We start from the raw sequence: 22,999 nt of genomic DNA on the forward strand, positions 1-22,999 counted from the left end.
AAGTAGCTACCAGTATTCTCCAAGATAACTATTTTATTTTGATATGAAAAATATAATATTGAATTTTCACAAAAGCACAAGTTACTGAGGAAGTCAGAAGCATAGTAAAGTTTTATCTGCTGTTATTGGGTACAGTACGTATTTAGTTGGAATTTGTGCTTATGTTATTGTACTCTGCTTTTTGCAGCTTAATTTGAAATTTAGATATTAAAATATTGTTCTCTAAAATAAAATATGGACTGAAATAGTACAGTAGATAAAACTTTAACACACCTATTGACTACCAAGGAAAATTTTTTGGGGGTACCTCGTGGAACTTCTCTTTAAATTAACATTAAATTTTTCACTCAAAAAAAGAACATTTTCCAGTGATAATTTCTGATCTTTATAGATATAGTGTATGAAAATGGTACGGTACTTGGTACTGTACAGTCAACAAAAATATTATCGTGCCCCTGGGCTCCATAGGAACTGGGAAAAAGCAAATACCTCAGCCACTCCTGTGTTGGATTGGCAAACCCAGGTTTTCTAAACATTTCATCCTGTGTTCCAGAATGAAAAGTATGGAAAGCGACGCAAAATTTTTTTGGTTGATTGTACCTATACATATAAAAATATACTACAGGCTAACAATCCATTATCCGAAATCCTTGGAACCAGAGGCATTTTGGAATTTTTCGGTTTTCAGAATGGTTATTTATTTATTTATTTTTTATTTTTACCGTGATTAGCCCACCCGGGCATAGATCACTGACCCACAAGGCCGGGGCAAAAAAAATTATAATAATAATAATTTATAGGTCTAGGTCGTGTTTCTCACTTTTGGTCTTTTTTTCATTCTTGAATTTCTTTATTATTATTTTTTTTTTATTATTATAGTACTCCTGTATTAGTTATTATTATTAATGTTATATTTTATTCTGGTGTATTTTTATTAAAATTTTTATTTACTATGAATAATTATTATTATTATAATTATTATTATTATAATTATTATTACTATTACATTTTCGTCCCCCCAGGCCCTGATGTGGGTTAGTGATCTATGCCAGGGTGGGCTAATCACGGTGTAAAAAAAAAATTGTTTTCAAAGCTTTTCGGAATTTCGGATAAAGGGTTGTCAACCTGTATATACAGTACAGTATATTTTATTTTTACAGTCAAAAGACTCTTACGATCTAATGCCAAAGTTGAGGTCATTGAGAGACAGACACCTTTTAAATTCAATTTAGACCTTGACAAATTGACTGATGATTTCACAAACTTAGGAAGCATAGTTCATCCTAAAGGCGTGATACCATAAATATTTAAGTTGTGGTAAGAAATCCCCAAAACATATGAAGTAGATATGAATATAACACTACAGGAACTACAATATCACAGGAACTACAATATCCTTTTATGACAGTTAATATATGTGCCTTAACATCTATATGCAGTTTTTATATACCTGGATATATTTACATGTGTCCATACAGTGGAAACCACCTGGATCATGAAGTTCGGTTCTGGTGCAGTCTATAAACTGAATGGAAAGAATAAAAGATAAGCTCTCGCAGCAACCAATTCAGAAACAATCACCTGATTTTGTACTGCTTGCTGCTGCTACCAACTCTTGGACTAGGTTTCACCTATAGTCTGGACTTTTATGACAGTTTGTTAAACTACCTTTATTGTCCATGTATAGAAAGGACCACAAAGGTCTGCCAGCAAGACCCAAAACCAGGAACAAGCAGCTCATAGATGTACTAATCCGTAGAAAGTCCTTTTGCCAATAAAGCAGGTTAGACATATTACATGAAAAGGAAACATTACACACTATTGGTTGTCAGGTCCATTTCTTTTACTGTCAAGTCCTGAGATACCTGGTAGACAGCACTCTTCCCCCTCCCCAAAAAAGGAAGTTGGCATTTAAGGATAAAATACCAATTCTCAAAAGACACCAAATTAGGAGAAAGATCCAATTCTAGCCTCCATATATATACTGTACACATTTCCACATCCACAAACTATGAATAAGTCTTTTCTCTACATTTCTCTTATATTTACCAGGTACAGTATTTTAAGTCACATATGAGAACCCTGGATGGTAAACTGTCGACTTCATGACTACAAGAGGTGACTGATCCAAACTAAACTTCTAAAGTGAAGTAATGCAACACAAATACACCGAGGTTCACTAATTCAGCATCTATTAATTAAAATTACAGTACCAGCTAATTCATACATCTCTCATGTGGATGAAACAATGAAAATTTTGAACAGTTTTTGGCCACTTGTATGAATTTGAAATGTGTACAAAATCTACACATGTGGTCTAAACAGTAAGTAGGTTAGAGCAGGCAGTATCCCTATGCGAGGGCCTATAAGGGTACCAATTCATATACCGGTATTTGTCTATTTTCTACCTATCATTCCTGCTATCAATACAAATTGTAGGCTCTTTTAATATTAACTCCACTTCATTTCTAGAAATATTTCATTCCAGTGTTATAATATTTAGAACAAATTAACTGAAGTAAAAAAAGCATTAAACAACATAATTATTATGTACTGTACAGGTACCTGATAAGTGTGAAGAGGGAAGTGACAAAACCTGGTGGAGTGTGAAGAGGAGGGAAGTGACAGTACAGTACCTGGTAGAGTATGAAAAGGAAGTGACAGTAGTGGACCTGTGACAGTAATCTTATTAAAAAAACATACGTAAATAAAATGGTTAATTAATGCCTTCCTAAAGAAACCATCGACATGGAACCAGGTTTGTTCCACTCTACGATTTTTTTTATTTTTCCACCAAGTTTGAAGAAAAACGATTGTGCCGTTTCGGCTGCCCAGAACACACACGGCTATTCCTATAGTATATTAGATTCAGCACTGTTTGCCTTACTCACCCAATCACACTAGAGTGAACGAGGGAAATAGATATAATTGGTATTTGTTGATCACTATTCAATACAATACATTGGTCATGATTAAATTAGATGAGTTATTGCCTTTATTGGTATTAGGGGAGATTTATTATCCAGTGATTGAATAATGAAAATGGAACTGATGAGCAGGTTAGGAGGAGGAGGAACAATAAGGCAAGGCAGTGAGGGGTTATCTGTGATGTAGGGAATTTATCATCCAGGGATGTCAGTGAGGTACAATCATTGTCATTCAAAGCTGTCAGTGAGGTAGAAACATTCACCTGGGCTGTTAGTGAAGCACAAGTGTCGTCCAGGGCTGTCATAAGTCGGAAGCATCATCCATGTTTGTCAGTGAGGCAGAAGCAACATCCAGGGCTGTCAGTGAGGCAGAAGCAGCATCCAAGGCTGTCAGTGAGGTGGAAACATTCACCTTGGCTGTCAGTGAGTCAGAAGCATCGTCCATGTTTGTCAGTGAGGTAGAAGCAACATCCAGGGCTGTCAGTGAAGCAGAAGTAATATCCAGGGCTGTCAGTGAGACAGAAGCAACATCCAGGGTTGTTAGTGAGGCAGAAGCAACATCTAGGGCTGTCAGTGAGGCAGAAGCAACATCCAAGGCTGTCAGTGAGGCAGAAGCAACATCCAGGGCTGTCAGCGAGACAGAGGCATTGTCCATTGCTATCAGTGAAGCAGAAGCTCGTTCAGGGTTGTCAGCGAGATGTTGGAATGCCAAGATGGGAAAAGTTTGTTCCATCATTAGTAGCTAATGAAGAGACAAGTGACGGATAAGGTGAGGCTAATTGGCGATAAAAAAGAGAGAAGGTGGAGGCAATAGAAAAAGTAAGAATGTGTGTATAAAAAGGACATGATACGGATGCCAGAAAGAACACAAGAAACAGCAAACAAACAAGAGAATAGAGAGAGGAGAAGAGATAAGAGTTACACACAGAGAAGGGCAACTTGAGACTTAACTTGGAAATAATAATGAAGAACCACGGTGTCCAATTTAACAAGTGTGACAGACAAGAAATCAAAACAAGACTTTTACCAAACCCACAACTGCACTCATACCCACACCTATACCTTACCTACATCCATTCTTTTAAATAACCCAACCACCTCTAACTATCCTACATTTCACTCTCACTATCACGACAAGGGAGGAGTGTGGAAAGGTTGACCGGCTTAGCTCAATGCTGGACACGGACTGATAGGCTCTAATACACTGGGGGAGTTTCTACGACACAGGGAGTGATGTCCGGGGTCTTCAGTGTTCGAACTTAATTCTCAGTGATTGGAAGAACTGGTAAAATTCCACGGCTAATTCATATTCTACAGGCGATTCAAGTGGGGTAGAGCCCACAGGATTGTTGAATTGGCGAGGATTCAGTGTTAAAGTGCGACAAGAAAAGTCTAAAATAATTAATAGAAATACTTCATATAATCAACAACTGTTAATATCCTTAATTTCTTTAAGTTAAAGGCATTGAGTGCAGTACAGTATTATCAAACAGGTATCATAGTAAAATTGCACATTCTTAAAGTGTATTCTTTATAAATGTTCTTCAAATGTATTGTACAGGTATTTAAGATGACAAATGGTGAACATTACAATAGAAACTAAAGTCCCAGATTTTCAAAGCTTCTTACTTAAATCTAAAATTGTTAAATAGTCTCAGTGTAAATGTGAATCCACAATGAGCACCATCACTGCCATAGTATGAGCCTTCGACAAGCTGGAACAATAAATCCTGACAAATTAGGTGCTGATAATTTTCTTATACACAATAAGAATTGTCAAGATTCCTTAGCAAGATTTCTCGATTTAAAATACTGTACAATTAAGGTTAACTTGTCACTGATATAAGAAAAATACAAGTCAAATATTGTAACCTCATTAGGTCAGAGCACATACATTAACATTAATGAATTCATTAAATTAGTAATACAAACCTTGCACCTGACACACAGAGTCCCATAAGGTAACAAGCACATTATAAAGTTGCTTTGGCAAACATCTATACTGTCTCACTAAACACACAATCCTTTAAATATTAGGAACTGCAAGTTACAAGAAATTAGCATTTGATGAATTAAAGTACAACCTCAGAGATCTGTAACTATTTGAATGAAGTGTGTGCCAGACCTGTGAATCTTCTAGTTTTCTCAACAAGGTCATTCTACCAATGGCATTTCCCCATTTGAAAGCACGAGGTATTTCTTTATCGAGGATTATGGGGTAAAATAAGGTCCAGTTCGATGGTGCACAACCATTAACCCCATCACTATGCGGATGCCACTTTTAATATTTTATTTCGCTTATGTTTGACAATTTTATTTAGCTCACTCTTTAGATTTTGTATTTGAAACGTATCTCACATTTTAAATAATCATAAAAATAGTCAAAATTAATTTCATGTACTGTACAGTAATGTTAGCCATTCACACGACCGTAAGTCATAGAACAAGCTCTGCCTCATATGAATCCACTAATAATTATTTACACTATGGGCTCAGGCATGACTGCAGGTGGCTGCATGTTCACTTAATGGCATTATCTGCTCTCCAGAGAGTACAATTAATATTTTTGTATGTTATGAATTATTTTCAGAAGTGATAATTTTCTGCAACTCCTAGAAATCTGATTTCTGAGGTTCTACCATGAATTTATTATAAAATTAATGACCGAATCTGACGAGTTTTAAAACTTTCATGTAGGTGTACAGTATACTCATACTTGCAGCTCTGGAAATACACAATGGAGTAAAAAATATTACGTGTATATAATATATATCTTTCAAAATTTAAAAATATTTTGGTTGGGAATATTGGCATCTTTGGCAGCGTTCACCATATCTTTATCAAATGACTTAGTTCCACATACAAGTACTAAGGTCGAGTCTACTTGGCCCTTCACCAGTTCCTGCCGGATATCATCCTTTGCCATTCTCCTGTCCATTGCTTCTTCCCTGTACCTTTTTTGACCCATATCAACCTCCCCACTCAAGTAATGACACATTGTAAAATTCCAGAACTGACAATAGTTGGATAATTCATCTCGAAGCAAAATATTAGAAAAACTTTTGGAAGCGTAGTACAACCTGACGAATGTCTCATCATCTTCATTTTCAAGAATTGATTTTATGATCTGATACATGGGTGCAATGCCAGTGCCCGCTGCTAACATAAGGATGCGCTTATAACTGTTGATTTTGTATGTGAAGCTGCCAAAAGGTCCTCTCCAAGGTATCAAATCTCCTACTTTCCATTCTTTAATTATTGGAGTAATTTTTCCTGTAGGATAAATTTTAATAAGAACTTCAAATGATCCTCTTTTGTTTATGGCAGAGACGGGTGTGTATTGCCTTGTAACTGCCTTCCCATTTATTCTTTGTTTAACTATCAAATGATGTCCAATGTTTAATCCTAAATGTTCATCATCATTTAGCTTAAAGGTGTAAAGGTAAGTGTTGTTGTTAATATCATTTATTTTTATAATTTCAAACTCCTTCCATTTTTCTGGTTGAACTGCACTAATGGCATGTGGTTCCTCTTCTCTGCCACCATTTCGAATAAGTTCACACTCCTTTTTCCAAGTTTTCAAGTCTTGTTCATATATATCATGTACACACGGACAACACCCACTTCCACAACAGTCACTTGGCTTCGGTGCCCGGGGTTTGGGTGGGAGCAATTCCTCAATGTCAACAAGTTCCCTGGTCTCCATAATACCTTACGAAAGTTTTATACAGGGATGTACTGCAATCAAAACTCCTGACATGGATAACATTAATTTACTGATCAGCTTTACATCTAAATTACTTACCATCACCATTAAATTTCCTTGTCGGTAAATAACTGTAGTACAGGCCCGAACAATTTCCCCAACTCAGGCTAAGCTTCTATCCCAAGATGTCACTAAAAGCACAATTATTCTCCAATTTTGTGGATGGGAAGACTTATTTGAACATTGCAGAAACTAACTAATATTATGAAGGCTAACATGAAAAGAAATGACAGTGATTGATGGAAGAAAATTCAGTTAATTTTAATAACGGTCACTTGTCACCATATAGGAAAAAGCTTATACTGTATATAATAGTAAAAAACCATAATAATTACATTTATACTTATTCCTTACATCTACCTACAGTAGACCCTGGAAGCCTAAAACCCTGCATTTTTAGTTACCATCAACCTGGACAATGTACTCTACTATATATGCGTAGTACAGTACAGTGCAGTAGCACTATATCAATAAGCAATGGAGCTTATGAATCTGTCCCTACAGTGTAAAGACATAAACAGTGATGTGCTCTGATCACACAATTTAATCTTTTGAATACAATGTCCATATGCAGCTCTGCCCAACTCCAGCTGACGTTATCACTTGCCATCCTTTTTTTTCTAGAAAATTTAAGACGCAACGTGGCGCCCACTGTGTAGAGTATCTGAAAATACAGGGCACTATATAAGAGAATATATACTATATTCTGTATAACTGATAATCGGTCTCCTTATACGATAGCTGTACTGTTGTCTTAAAACCTAAAGCCATAAAAAGTATAAAGTATTTTTTTAGTTATCTCCATAGTACATTGCAGCCTAGCTGAATCTAATGTCTTAAAGGCTAAATGAAAGCCTACAATGAACCTCATAAGGTGGACAAGTATAGAGACTATATGTCAAGGGGGTCCCTATAGAATCTCAATACAGTAGCGAGTGAATACTCCCACAAGAATCCTACAAAAGTTCTATACAACACTGAAGAGATAATCACTTTATACTGTTGCTCTTCACAGGATCTTTTATGATTTTTGCCTCGAGCTCAGCCATCAAGGCAGCATCTGACAGCCCATCGCCCACATACGTTGGGCCAGTCTCCTGAAAGAGTTGTTATGGATAAGTGTAGTAAACACAAAAGGGAGGTACGGACTTGAGAGTATCGAAAGAAACATTAAAGAAGGGAAGAATATGTGATGAAATTGGGAAACGGAAGAATATCTTATGAAACATGGAAGTAATGAGAATGATTGGTGAAACACGGAAGAATATATGGAGAGAGAGAGAGAGAAAACAAATACAATCTAACCATCTAAGGGTAGTTCTGGTTGGGTTCAATCAGTCCTCCACTCAAAACATTCTCAGGCTGTTTTTACCAAACCTTCAAGGTTTTGGACATCTGGGGACCCAGTTTTTAATTTCATTCATCCATTCCAGTCTATGCCTTCCCTTGGCCCTCCTACCCTTAATTTTGCCCATTAGTATTTGTTATTATCCCCTCATCATTAATTACAGTATATGACCAAAATATCTTATTTTTCTTTATCTGTTTTGCACATTTCATGTATTTCTCTTAAAGTTTTTGCTAATCTTAGTACTCCTTCATTTGTTTTCCAGTTAGTGTAGCTTATTCTTTGCATTCACCTATAACACCACATTTCAAAGGCCTCCAACCTCTTTCTGGTGTCCGCAGAAAGAGTCCACGTTTCTGACCCATACAACAGTCCTTGCCATATAAAACCTTTCAACAGCCTTTTTCTCAAATTGAAGTTGATGTCCATTTTTATTAGGTCTTTCAGATTATTTAATGCTGTTTTGGCTTGCCCTATTTTAGCTTTGATTTTTTTTCTGTACATCAACCATCATGGCTAATATTACTTCCCATATACTGCGAACAAAATTTTCCCTTTGTGTTACTTTCTTGTTGCCTCCCATAATCTTTATTTTAGGATTTATTTACAATTTAGAAACAACCATTAGCTACTTTAGTCTTTACGGCATTAACTCTTAAACCATATATACAGTGTACGTACAGGTATTTCGCCCTTTTCCACCGATTGGTCACCGAGGAATTTTTCAACAGTTGGAGAACAAACACGGTTTCTTCGTTGTATAGATGACGGGCACTGAGCATCATAATTGATAGGAAAAAATACAAAATAAGAAAATAACAAGTCCACCACCTGATTGTTAGTTTATTCCTAAAGTATTAAAAAAGTTTTCTATTATTGTATATATTTTTCATTAGGTAGCTGGCTACCCCAAACCTTCTCTCCTGGACATGAACAAAACCCTTTAGAGTTACTGTAGTGTAGTGCACTTCAACCTGAGTTGGTTAATAAATTCTATCTTCGTGAGACCACATATTTTATTGTTCAAGACTAAATATTGTATTTTACAAAATTAATGAAAGAAATCAAGTGTCAGTAAAATTGTCCAAAAAGTTTAAGTCCTACCCCTGCACCTCCTACTGAACCTATGCACTTTCCTATAATCTCCACTCGCAGGGTTGCTGGTGTGTTATCCAGGTTGGATGTGAGTAAGGCGCATGGACCGGACCGAATACCCCCTCGTGTTCTGAGGGAGTGTGCTGAAGCCCTGGCCCCTGTGCTTGCTCGCCTCTTTTGCCTTTGCCTCAAAACCCAAACTTTTCTTTCTTCTTGGAAGCATGCCTTGGTTCAGCCCATCCCGAAGAAGGGTGACCATTCTAATCCCTCTAACTATCGCCCCATTGCCCTAACTTCATCCCTCTCTAAGATTTTCGAAACTATCTTGAACTCCCATTTTCTCCGTCACCTTGAATGCCTTTCTCTTTTGTCGGATCACCAGTATGGCTTTCGCCAGGCGAGATCTACTGGTGATCTGCTCTCCTATTGCACCCATCTTTGGTCACCCTCTCTTAGGAATTATGGGGAAACTTTTGTCATGGCTCTCGACATTTCCAAAGAATTTGACAGGGTATGGCACAAGTCTTTGCTAACTAAACTTCCCTCTTTTGGTTTCTCTCCCCCACTTTGTTTTCTCATCTCTAGCTTCCTTGAGAACCGACCCATGGCAGTTGTTGTCGAGGGATCGATTTCTCGCTCTTTCTCTACCAGTAGTGGCGTCCCACAGGGTTCTGTTCTTTCACCAACTCTCTTCCTTCTTTTTATCAATGATTTACTTCACACTACAACTAATTCTATCCATTCTTATGCTGATGATTCTACTCTTCACTCTTCCTCACATTTTCCCCTTCCTTCTAACTCTCAAACTAGATCTGTTTCTAGAACTGATATCATTACTTCTATCAACACGGATCTGTGCAGCATCTCTGAATGGGGAGGTACAAATTTGGTTAAGTTCAATAGTAATAAAACTCAATATTTACCAATTACACTTTGTAAATTAGACGATATCCCACCAATTGCATTTCAGGACGCTATCATCCTCCCAAATTCTGAAATAAATATGTTAGGCCTCACCATTTCCTCCAATATGTCCTGGAAATCACACATCCTTAGTATAACTAAAGCTGCCTCCCGAAAGTTGGGAATGCTGTACAGATGCCGTAGCTACTTCACTTCTGAGCAGTTGCTCCAAGTATATAAGGGATTCATTCGTCCTAACTTGGAGTACTGCTCTCATATCTGGGGTGGCTCTTCTTCTGTCCAACTATTACATAGGGTGGAATCTAAGGCATTTCGTCTTATTAACTCTCCTCCTTTAGTCGACAATCTCTCTTCCCTTTCTCTTCGCCGCAATGTTGCTTCACTCTCTCTTTTACAGGTACTTTAACGGGCAATGTTCGGTGGACTTGGCATCCTGTGTACTGCCGGCAAGGCCGTGGGTTCGCAACACACGTCTTGCCCGCGGTACCCACCGTTTCTCTGTGGATGTCGGTCACACGAGAATAACCCGTTTTAGTACCTCCTTCTTTCCTCACACAGCCAAACTGTGGAATTCTCTGCCTTCTTCTGTGTTTCCATGATCTTACAATCTGTCTCACTTTAAAAAGCTGGTTTTCCGGCATCTTCGTGGTGTAGATTAATACAGTATAACCTTTTTTTTCTATATTTACAATTTTTTTCCCCTTTTTTTTTCTCCCCCCAGGCTCTGTTGTGGGTCGTTTGACCTGTGCCCGGGTGGGCTAATTCCCGTAAAAAAAAAACAAAAAACTTTTGTATACCTTTGTGAAATCCAAGGGTGATTGTTTTTTGTATTCTAAATGTTTTTTTAGACCACTTATGAACATTAATCTCATTTAAATAATTACTACATGTGGGTGGGAAGCTGAATTACCCGTAGACCAATACCTGTAATATTTAAGGACAGTAGTTTGTGTTATCCAGCTGCCTAACAATAAATAGTTTGTGTTATCCAGCCGCCTAACAATAAATATCTACAGAAGAAAACTTATTAACACAGTACTAAAGTTTATCGAGTGAAGGAACAGGTTTTTGTCCCTATTTTTTTTCCATAAACACAGATGCGGTCTGTCAGCCGCCCACTTCACAAGTGGCAATGTCAAGTTGCTTGCAATAAGTGAGAAGCACACTGCACAGCAACCAATCAATAACATGCAAACTTTTTATATGTATTATCATTTGCCCCCACAAACCTAATAATGTGACCTGCTTATTATTATGATATTGTTATTAACATTATAATTCATCATCATTGTCTATAGACAGAATAGCATTAAGTAGTTAAGATTTTTTTCCATCGTGAGTCTACAGCCATGACACCCAAGCTCTTTCCACCATGTTTGTTTCAGGATAGGTTTGTCAGTTCCTTTGATAAAAATTAAAAATTTTTAGAACATGATAACGGAATATTTTAAGGTAACTATTATTTTAAGTCAAGTAGGTTACAGCAGTTTGGTACTCCTGCAATGTTAGTAATTACCTCGAGTTTCTGGTAGTGTCGGTCACCATGGTCTAAGAATTTTCATTCATAAAATGAACCAACCTAAACTAAAAATAACAACAGCAAACAGCAACACAAGTATAATACCAGAAGTCTCTGGTAATCTTTAACAAAATACAACTTAGTGGAAATTATGCCATACCTAACCTAACCTAACCTAATCTAACCTTCACTTCAAATTATATTTATTTTAAACTGAAGAAGAATTAGAGGAACAAGAAAACTACCTGGTAAAAATACCTGTACAGTATATTAAAATACAGTATATAAAATGACATCAGTGAGGTTTAGAATTAGCAAAAAAATATTACCTACACTGTATTATACACTTAGCTGAGGTACCTGGCTACTCTGACACTGTAAAATTCATTCAGTAATATCATCATACAAGTTTACAGTGACCTTGGCATGTATATAAACAACGTAAGTATACATACAAAGCCAACATATGGTATATATACAGTACATAGACCATGCAGGAACACAAATAGTTCAGTAGCTACCTTGATTATCAGAGGCAGCATTGAATAAATATTAACCCAATGCCTACATAAACCCATGGTAATAACACTTACCTTTACCAAGACTTTTAGGCATAATTTGACACCAAACGGCATATTACTTACCATCTTAAATTCACAGGAAATAATCATGTACGGCATTATTGTCACTTATCCTCACCACACAAGCTTTTCACTTATTCAGACTGACGGTGTCAATAGTTATAAACACTACTATTAAATGCTATATTCCACTTGTAACAGGGTGGAGGTGTCTACCGTGCTGCTATACCTGTTCCCCCAGAGGCTATCACCGTGACAACCATGACAAGCCCCGTTTATTACTCTATTAACTTTTTTAACTACCATAGTTATTCATGCCTTATTCTTTTTCAGTCAATATACTTCTATGTAATACACTTTTTGATAGCCCACTAAGTCCATGGTATTAGATGGAAGATGTGGTGATAGATACCTTGCCTTACTGGGGTTGAAGCCTTCACAGGTCTGATAGGACTACGACACCCGAAGACCATGACGGGAACAGGTGAGTTTTGTTTACTTAAAGGAGGACTATAGTGTGTACTATTAATGGAGACATCATAAGATATTGCTATTAACTGTAAATTTGACTCCATTATAGCTTACAATAGATTTAGAGTTCGATACCTTAGCCGTATTGGTGGACCGACACCTTACTGTAGTGCTTTTTAGCTTGATGTGAACAATAAATACTCTAATATACAAACACCAAGTTAAAGATGAAAAAATATATACTTCTTATTACTTTAAAGCAGTATAACACTTGGAGATGATACACGGTAAGTTAAATCATATCATGCATTTATTTTTTCCAATAAAACGCAGTTGCTATACTGCCACACCCTTCCGCGTTTCATTCGAAAATAAATGCATGACAATTTAACTTTCCGTGTAGCATCTCCAAATGTTATACTGCTTCAAAGCAATAAGAAGTTATTTAGGATTCACTGTACTGTTTATAAAAGGATAACCCACTCAAACTCAATATTAAAATTTTTATCCTACACGACGGTGGCGACGTCAAGCGACTGGTCAGTGGCAAACACACTAATTCCATTAGGCCATTATTAGAGAGGGCTATCCTTCTACAGTTAGAATCCTTAGTGTTGTCTAGTTTTTTTTTTTTTTTATGGTGAAGCCAAACAGGGTAGATTTTTTCAGGTTTCCTCCTTCACTAGCGCTGGACAGTGATCGTCGTAACAAAAACAGACCAGCCTTCCGAATGGCCAGTAAGATAATAAGTGATAGAAATGGTATACAATATTTTTAAACCAAAAATAATTGAGTAAATAAGAAATCAGACGTGGATCCCGAGGAGGTTCTACCCTTTTCTTAACGATCCTGAATAAATAATCCAAATTGACGGCAATTTTTCTCATACAAATGGAATGGATTATTATATATATGAAGTTAGTAACAACAGGAAATATCTGATAAATTGTTACACAAATAAACTAAAAAGTGTTTACAGGGCCGCCAGCAGTTTTAGGCCCTGATAACCAAAATCGAAATAATAAAATGTGTAACTGCTGCTCAGTAGACATATCCCATAACTATGTCATCGTTTGTTTTCTGCAAAGCATTGTTTTTATCCGGCTTTAATTGGCAAGGGCTGAATGGCAGCTGCAGTTATTTGCCGATAACTACCAAAAGTAAGCTGCAGTGTGTTGAATTATTTCATGGACAAGACGCGAATACCTTAAGTTTCTAACCCTACAGATCTAATCTAAGAAGCCAGTCGATTAAAAATGTTCAAAGGAGGGCCACCAGACAGGTGCCCTTACTAAGGCATCTCAGTTACCTAGAGATTGGAACGCCTACAGTTGCCCAGCTTATACTATAGGCGGGTAAGGGTTGAATTAATAGAAGTCTACAAACACCTCCGAGGTCGAAGAAGCCACAAGTTCACAAAAATGTCAGGGGAAACATGATCCTACTGTAGTATTAGGGACTGATTTAAGGGATGGGTAAAGATTAAGACGATATCGTGCTTTATCCAGTAACTTCAGGATATTTTCATGTAGAAGATAGATGCAATCCCCCCTCCCTAGAAAAATGGTGAAGAATAAGTTTTTCGCAGTAATATTTTTTTCCGTAATGAACACACATCTATGGTTTTATGGACTGACGTTCCTACTTGACGTAGCTGCTGGTGGTGTCAAATGTTTGGACACGGATCCTGGAATGTGGGGGTAATATCGTCAATATATCTCTCTAGTTTGCCTATTCATTTGATGGTGTACCTCACGAAAGACTGAAAATTAACCTCCTAGAATTCGTGGGAAAGTCCTGGCATGGATTGGAGGCTTTATTTACGACCGTAAGCCGTGTGTGGTGATTAATGGCAACAAAAAAAAAAAACCAATGACGACGGCAATGCGGCTGCTGCTATAACCACGCACTTCTCTGACATCGCGTTGTCAACTGAAATGCATAATTAATTAAAAAAAAATATCAACAATTTTGACAACTGTCATCCAGAATGTTGGTAATAATGTTGCCAGTACATACCTCCTAATATCAAGTGCGCATGGCTTCAAATTGGCCTCAGAATGCCCATGATATTGGTCAGATTTCAAAAAAATCTTCGGGGGATGGGGGCTTACAGTGTCCCCCAGCTGGGTGGACTCGCTGCGCTCGCAATGTTTCCCCACCCACAACTTCTTGGACCCCCCCCCTTGATATTCCTGGATCCGCCCCTGCATTAGAATGCATATCGGCTCCACGTGGGTATAAGTCTTGCTCTATCTGCAAAAAGAACAAAACGATACACCGTAATTTAAAATTGTAGGCGTTGGGTCAAGGTCGCCGGGTCACTGATAGTGTAGCGAAGAGGGAGTCGGCTCAGATTTTTTTTATATAATTTTCGGCAATTATCAACTTACTAGCCGTTCGGGCGGTTGGTCTATCCAAGGTCTATAGAAGAAAACTATCCAGTGTTAGTACAGGGGGAAAACGGAGACCCCGCGGGAAATCTGTGATATTTGGTAGGGTCACTAGTTATTACCCTTCTCACGTCTGTCCGGGCCGAGGTTAGGTTAGGTTAGCACTAGCAGCAACAGCACACCAGCACTAGCAGCAACAGCACCACCAGCAGCAACAGCACCACCATCATCAGCAGCACACCAGCACTAGCAGCAGCACATGATTGTAAGCCATCAAGAATGAACGAGTATTCCCTCGAGACATATTCCTAATTTTCTACCATTTAATGACGCCGACCGCCTCCTTCCCGCTTGGGTAATCAACGCCTACCGCCAGTGCAGTTGTGGTCTATTTTCACTCTTTTTAAACTCATAATTATTTAAGCTGCGTCTCCTTTGTGTCAGAGTAGAGTCTAAACCTGACGACAAAAGACAGTTTCCTCATTTGCCACCGGGGGCCCGAGGGAGCACGACAACAACCACCCGCCCACCACTTTACATGGCGGGAAAATTGACGTTCGCGGGAGGTTTTGTTACAACAGACGGAGGCGATGGTGGGGAGACAATGGGCGGACGATTAGTGGGTCCCTCAAAGCTGGCAGTCGGGGGGAGGGGGGGTGGAGGGGGGAGGCGGGAGAGAGACTTCACCTGGGGGGAAAGTGGGAGTCGTGGAGCGCGTATTGTTTGTTAAAATAATCTGAAAGAGGAGACCGAATAACTCAGGAATTTTATTTCAAAGGAGAAAGGTAAAAAGAGTCGACGACAAGACGCCAATGACAGTGACGGGATGATTATGTATATGTATTCTCGTCTGGGAGGGCTTGTGTATACGTCTATGTGTACTGTACGTCCATGTGTGTCAGGGGAAAATACCTTTCCGTGAAGATAGATGTTGTCAGGTGGCAGAATCAGGCCCGAGGGGGGACCTACCCGGGGGCCAGAGCTCCTCGTTTTCACATCCCGCTATTTTTGTCTTTATTATTTTCTTTATATATCCTCTTCATTAATCTTCAACTTACTTGTCAGTCGGGCGATGGTCTGTTCTGTTACACACTGTTGGCAAGTCAAGGACATGTACGGACAACATTATTACCAACATTCTGATTGACAGTTGTCAAAATTGTTGCCCTATTTTTTAAAATAATTATGTATTTTAGTTGACAACACGATGTTAGAGGTTAATTTTCACCCTTTCATGAGGCACCATTAATCTTCTCTAGAGAAATGGCCTCATATTAGTACAGCAGTTCAGGCAGGCACCCCTCGTTAATTTTACGCCCATTTAATAGAAGTTTACTTAATGCTATTCTGTCTGTAGACAATGATGATGAATTATTTTCCTATGTTAATAACAATATCATCTTAAAAATCAGGTTACAGTATTGGGTTTGTGGGGGCAAATGATAATACATATACAGTAAAAAGTTTGCATGTTATTGATTGGTTGCTGTGCAGTGTGCTTGTCACTTGTTGCACGCAACATGACATTGCCACCTGTGAAGTGGGCGGCTGACAGACCGCATCTGTGTTTATTGAAAAAACTAGGGACAAAAACCTGTTCCATCACCCGATAAACTTTAGTACTGTGTTAATAAGTTTTCTTCTGTAGATATTTATTGTTAGGCGGCTGGATAACACAAACTACTGTCCTTAAATATTACAGGTATTGGTCTACAGGTAATTCAGCTTCCCACCCATAAGTAATAATGATTTAATTGAGATTCATATTCATAAGTGGTCTAAAACACCATTTAGAAAAAAAAAAAAATCAGACTCTTGGATTTCATAAAGGTAATCAAAAGGGGTTACTTATCTAGGACTTAAACTTTTTGGACAATTTTACTGACACTTGGTTTCTTTCATTAATTTTGTAAAATACAATATTTAGTCTTGAAAAATAAAATATGTGGTCTCACGAAGATAGAATTTATTAACCAACTCAGGTTGAAGTGCACTACACTACAGTAACTCTAAAGGGTTTTGTTCATGTCCAGGAGAGAAGGTTTGGGGTAGCCAGCTACCTAATGAAAAATATATACAATAATAGAAAACTTCTTTAATACTTTAGGAATAAACTAACAATCAGGTGGTGGACTTGTTATTTTCTTATTTTGTATTTTTTCCAATAAATTTTGATGCTCAGTGCCCGTCATCTATACAATGAAGAAACCGTGTTTGTTCTCCAACTGTTGAAAAATTCCTCGGTGACCAATCGGTGGAAAAGGGCGAAATACCTGTACGTACACTGTATATATGGTTTAAGAGTTAATGCCGTAAAGACTAAAGTAGCTAATGGTTGTTTCTAAATTGTAAATAAATCCTAAAATAAAGATTATGGGAGGCAACAAGAAAGTAACACAAAGGGAAAATTTTGTTCGCAGTATATGGGAAGTAATATTAGCCATGATGGTTGATGTACAGAAAAAAAATCAAAGCTAAAATAGGGCAAGCCAAAACAGCATTAAATAATCTGAAAGACCTAATAAAAATGGACATCAACTTCAATTTGAGAAAAAGGCTGTCGAAAGGTTTTATATGGCAAGGACTGTTGTATGGGTCAGAAACGTGGACTCTTTCAGCGGACACCAGAAAGAGGTTGGAGGCCTTTGAAATGTGGTGTTATAGGTGAATGCAAAGAATAAGCTACACTAACTGGAAAACAAATGAAGGAGTACTAAGATTAGCAAAAACTTTAAGAGAAATACATGAAATGTGCAAAACAGATAAAGAAAAATAAGATATTTTGGTCATATACTGTAATTAATGATGAGGGGATAATAACAAATACTAATGGGCAAAATTAAGGGTAGGAGGGCCAAGGGAAGGCATAGACTGGAATGGATGAATGAAATTAAAAACTGGGTCCCCAGATGTCCAAAACCTTGAAGGTTTGGTAAAAACAGCCTGAGAATGTTTTGAGTGGAGGACTGATTGAACCCAACCAGAACTACCCTTAGATGGTTAGATTGTATTTGTTTTCTCTCTCTCTCTCTCCATATATTCTTCCGTGTTTCACCAATCATTCTCATTACTTCCATGTTTCATAAGATATTCTTCCGTTTCCCAATTTCATCACATATTCTTCCCTTCTTTAATGTTTCTTTCGATACTCTCAAGTCCGTACCTCCCTTTTGTGTTTACTACACTTATCCATAACAACTCTTTCAGGAGACTGGCCCAACGTATGTGGGCGATGGGCTGTCAGATGCTGCCTTGATGGCTGAGCTCGAGGCAAAAATCATAAAAGATCCTGTGAAGAGCAACAGTATAAAGTGATTATCTCTTCAGTGTTGTATAGAACTTTTGTAGGATTCTTGTGGGAGTATTCACTCGCTACTGTATTGAGATTCTATAGGGACCCCCTTGACATATAGTCTCTATACTTGTCCACCTTATGAGGTTCATTGTAGGCTTTCATTTAGCCTTTAAGACATTAGATTCAGCTAGGCTGCAATGTACTATGGAGATAACTAAAAAAATACTTTATACTTTATATGGCTTTAGGGTTTAAGACAACAGTACAGCTATCGTATAAGTAGACCGATTATCAGTTATACAGAATATAGTATATATTCTCTTATATAGTGCCCTGTATTTTCAGATACTCTACACAGTGGGCGCCACGTTGCGTCTTGAATATTTTAGAAAGAAAAGGATGGCAAGTGATTACGTCAGCTGGAGTTGGGCAGAGCTGCATATGGACATTGTATTCAAAAGATTAAATTGTGTGATCAGAGCACATCACTGTTTATTCTTGTGGCTTTCTATGCACCCCACAGCCTCTAGGCTCAATTTCCACAATGGGACAGCTGGCCAAGTTTGTCAACAGAAGGATCTGCTACAAAAGCAGATTATAAAATCAAGTCAATAGATCCTCCCATAACCGTTACACGCTTACGAAAATTAGGTTGGCCGAGTCACGACAAGACATCCATGGATGTATTCAGCCTAATGTTGTATGATCACTCACCAGTGTAATGTTCAACTTCCCATACAAAATACCAAACTTTAAAAGTTCATAGTTCTTCCCGGACAGACAAACCATTATGTAATTGAAAACTTCAAATTATCAGTTTAATGCTTTCTGAAAACTTTCAACGAATACTTAGTGAAATATACAAGCGAGATGTTAACTAGAAAGTCCTCTCGTGAGCAAAGTAGAAAAGTTCCAGTGAAATGGTTGGTAATACTTCAGTGTGGGGAAGGTAGTTAAACATGCAGCAACAGTTTTCTTATAATTATATACAAAGAAACAAACAGCAATAAGTAAATACACACGAATTATACAAGGATATTAATGGTTCCAACTTAACGCACGCCTACATAGGTGACCACAGCAGTGCTCTTATGGTGCCAACTTAACGCACGCCTACATAGGTGACCACAGCAGTGCTCTTATGGTGCCAACTTAACGCACGCCTACATAGGTGACCACAGCAGTGCTCTTATGGTGCCAACTTAACGCACGCCTACATAGGTGACCACAGCAGTGCTCTTATGGTGCCAACTTAACGCACGCCGGTGACCACAGCAGTGCTCTTATGGTTCCAACAACGCACGCCCACACGACCACAGCAGTGCTCTTATGGTGCCAACAACGCACGCCCACACAGTGACCACAGCAGTGCTCTTATGGTGCCAACTTAACGCACGCCCACATAGGTGACCACAGCAGTGCTCTTATGGTGCCAACTTAACGCACGCCCACATAGGTGACCACAGCAGTGCTCTTATGGTGCCAACAACGCACGCCCACATAGGTGACCACAGCAGTGCTCTTATGGTGCCAAACGCACGCCCACATTACCACAGCACCAACTTAACGCACGCCTACATAGGTGACCTCAGCAGTGCTCTTATGGTGCCAACTTAACGCACGCCTACATAGGTGACCACAGCAGTGCTCTTATGGTGCCAACTTAACGCACGCCCACATAGGTGACCACAGCAGTGCCTAAGCTTGAGTCTCGGACCAACAGTAGTGACGTTAACAATAACTTCTCTAATAACACTAAGGCTGACGGAGTCACTAAGATGAGGGAAAGTTCAAACTGACTTGACAATAAGTAGTAGATACGTCGACTGATGAAGCTTCAGTAGCGGAGAATTTACCTCACACACACACAGGCAAGAATCATCAGGCGTTGCAACAGTAAAGTTGTGACCATGAACTCAGAACCGTCGAGAACCAACTGAAACCAACTTTACCAAATTGTTCTCATTTGAAACCAATGCATTTAAACCCTCGGCAACACCCTGGGAAATGTTCTCTAATGTTCTGGTCTGGAGAACAAGACAGAACAACTTGTCAACATCAAGTAAGTTCGACTCTTGAGGATGGGGAACAAAACAACTAACGCACCAGGACGGCTTCACTGCCTCTGGAGCTGATCTACTGCTGCAAAAGTGAACCAAGACACAGTGTCACCACTACGGAACGGGGGAGTGTCACCACCACGGAACGGGGGAGTGTGGTTGAGACATTAAACTGTTGCACTGCTGGCAGAATAGCGCGAGTGTATGTCATGTGTGATGTACTGGACAGCGCCATGACGGGTGATGTACTTGACAGCGCCATGACGGGTGATGTACTGGACAGCGCCATGACGGGTGATGTACTGGACAGCGCCATGACGGGTGATGTACTGGACAGCGCCATGGTGTATAAAGCCCTTAAGCACAACAGTTCAAGGTTCAGTATTTACCTTAGCCAACAGGTGAGGTTGTACCAAGACCCAACACGACTTGTGTCAGGTGAAGCTGAGGCAGGTGTCCTGTTAGACAAGTATGGCTGACGAACTTAACAGGACAGCTGACGAGGCGAACAGGCGAGGTGTGCACGTCAGCTGAAGTGACAAACAGCACTCTTAACTTTCTGCAGGTATAGCGAGTGTTGGGTCATCATGGGTGGAGGTGCCAAGGTGTTCCAACTGGTCGGTGCATCACTAGCACCTCGCCTTGGCTCACGGATCGTCTCAGCTGGAGTGAACATGTAACGAGTGAGTTAGCCTCCTGATTTACAACCTTATTGGACTACCTGAATATGACTATAGATGTAAAGTTAGGTTTGGGTGATTCATCATGACATAAGTTACACAAGTTTACAACATTACAATACCGGATTTGGGTTACATTATGTTGGCTCATGTATAGTAATTCTTCAGGCCAGTTTCCATATATGATCTCATTGGAACACCTACCAAGGGGGAAGTGAGCTAAAAAAAATATAACCTCGAACTTATTAAGACAACTTCGGGTAGGACGTGGCCTCGGGACCTTTACCGTGTTGATAAAAACAAACTAATTATATCAAGATCGAGTCTAATTAATCCCTCGTTTCAGCAGTAGTTAGTTTATTGCCATTCGTTGAAGCCGTTCGAGGCCACGACCTGTCCCCTCTTTACATTATACATTACCCAAAACTGCAGCATCAACCATGACATGTTTACTGGTACAGAAGGTAAGGAACTACAAACACTCCATTGATAGTTAATTAAGAAATGCATCTCAACTTTACCTTTGTCCTGAATACCTGTATAAACTTTACCAACTTTGTGATGACGTAACAGTAAGGTAAACAAAGTAATATTCAACACTAAAAGAAACTTTACCCGTCAGTCGCCAGTATACGTCAGCAGGGAACACCCAGAAGCATCAGCAGCAGTACACAATAACGTTCAATAGCCAGTAGTAGTCACCAACAGCCGTCACAGTAGTAGTTACCAGTCGCCACCAACAACCGTCGCCACCAACAGCAGTAGAGAGACTGAGGTACTGGCTGTTCCAAAGTTCACTGAGAAGCTTCGAAACGTGACCGAAGCCTCAACCCATCCATACTGAACCATCAACCATCTCTAATCCCAGTTTACTAACGACGATATAAACACTATTATTGAATCAACGAGAAAATAACAGCCTTAAGTAATAACAGTACACTATTTAAGTTAATAAAGCTTAATTACTTATTGTTTTACTTATAATCAGTGAAGGAGTTGATTCAGTTCGGAATGTTTCATATCTTGTGGTCCTGGTAATGACGTCACAGTGGGGGCGGGGTTTATGAACGATGTGTTTCGACTATCAATAGGTTGTTATGGTTATCTATATGACAACAGAAGAAAATAATAATACAAATATTATATACGTGTTTGTGGCCTTATTCTTGTATAGTATAAATTGTGTACACTCACTCAAATACACACACGCTTATTAAAAGTGTTATCCTTATCATAACTATCATCATCAAGCTACGGGCAGATAGTGGGTAGTGAGGGGAAGGGGAGGGTCCGGGGCGGCTCAGGTCTCCCTCCCTGTTAGTCCAAAGTCTGTCATCAGGGACACAGTTAGTGTGTGGTGGAACCAAGCCAGGTGAGTGTTGGCAGGACCTTAGTGAAGTAATCTCAGGTCAACTCAGTCCACCTGACAACTCTCTCTCTCTCTCTTTACACTCTGTTCATGACTTTTCAATACCGGTTTTACTAGAGGTCAATTGATCCTCGAGTATCAGAGTAGGTGATTCTTGTGTGTCAACTGAGGTGATCAGCTTCATGAGACGAGAATGAAGGGGTGGGGTGAGTGTGTAAAACGGGGATGAGTCACCCCCACCTACTACCAAGAAGGGGAGGAGGGGTTAAGAGTGGGAGGTGAGGTAGGTGATTAGTTACACCCTCTACTAGCACAGGCAATTCAATCCATGAAATAACGGAACTAGCTTCAGTCGTTGTATCAGCTTCCGTATTGAATGTTGTCCGCTGGCTGTTTAGTGATGATTTTAACACAGTTAGTCTGCTTTTCCGTAATTCTGATTTAGGTGGATAATCACACGAAAAGTTTTGTGGTGTGTTTCGTAGTGGCATTTCAAGTTACTGGCTTTGTGGTGAGTGAGTAAGTCACACATTGCAGGTAAGGCACAAAGGTTTACCTCCTTTATCAGTGA

At 39.1% G+C, this 22,999-nt stretch overlaps 2 protein-coding genes across 2 annotated transcripts; both read right to left on the reverse strand.

Annotated features, from left to right (window-relative positions):
* Positions 1-4,441: 4,441 nt before the first annotated feature.
* LOC121853413 (NADH-cytochrome b5 reductase-like) lies at positions 4,442-6,633 on the reverse strand. Its single transcript, XM_042347507.1, has one exon. It carries the CDS (start codon positions 6,631-6,633, stop codon positions 5,704-5,706), a length of 930 nt encoding a protein of 309 aa, XP_042203441.1. The 3' UTR covers positions 4,442-5,703.
* A 53-nt stretch (positions 6,634-6,686) lies between these two features.
* On the reverse strand, positions 6,687-12,457 carry LOC121853414 (GTP cyclohydrolase 1 feedback regulatory protein-like). Its single transcript, XM_042347508.1, has 3 exons — positions 12,224-12,457; positions 7,687-7,790; positions 6,687-7,357 (listed from the first exon to the last, which is right to left on the reverse strand). Exons 1-3 carry the CDS (start codon positions 12,257-12,259, stop codon positions 7,237-7,239), a joined length of 261 nt encoding a protein of 86 aa, XP_042203442.1. The 5' UTR covers positions 12,260-12,457; the 3' UTR covers positions 6,687-7,236.
* Between the last annotated feature and the right edge of the window lie 10,542 nt (positions 12,458-22,999).

The sequence above is a fragment of the Homarus americanus genome, unplaced genomic scaffold (genome assembly GCF_018991925.1).
Source record: "Homarus americanus isolate GMGI-L3 unplaced genomic scaffold, GMGI_Hamer_2.0 scaffold4896, whole genome shotgun sequence".
Lineage (NCBI taxonomy): Eukaryota > Metazoa > Arthropoda > Malacostraca > Decapoda > Nephropidae > Homarus > Homarus americanus.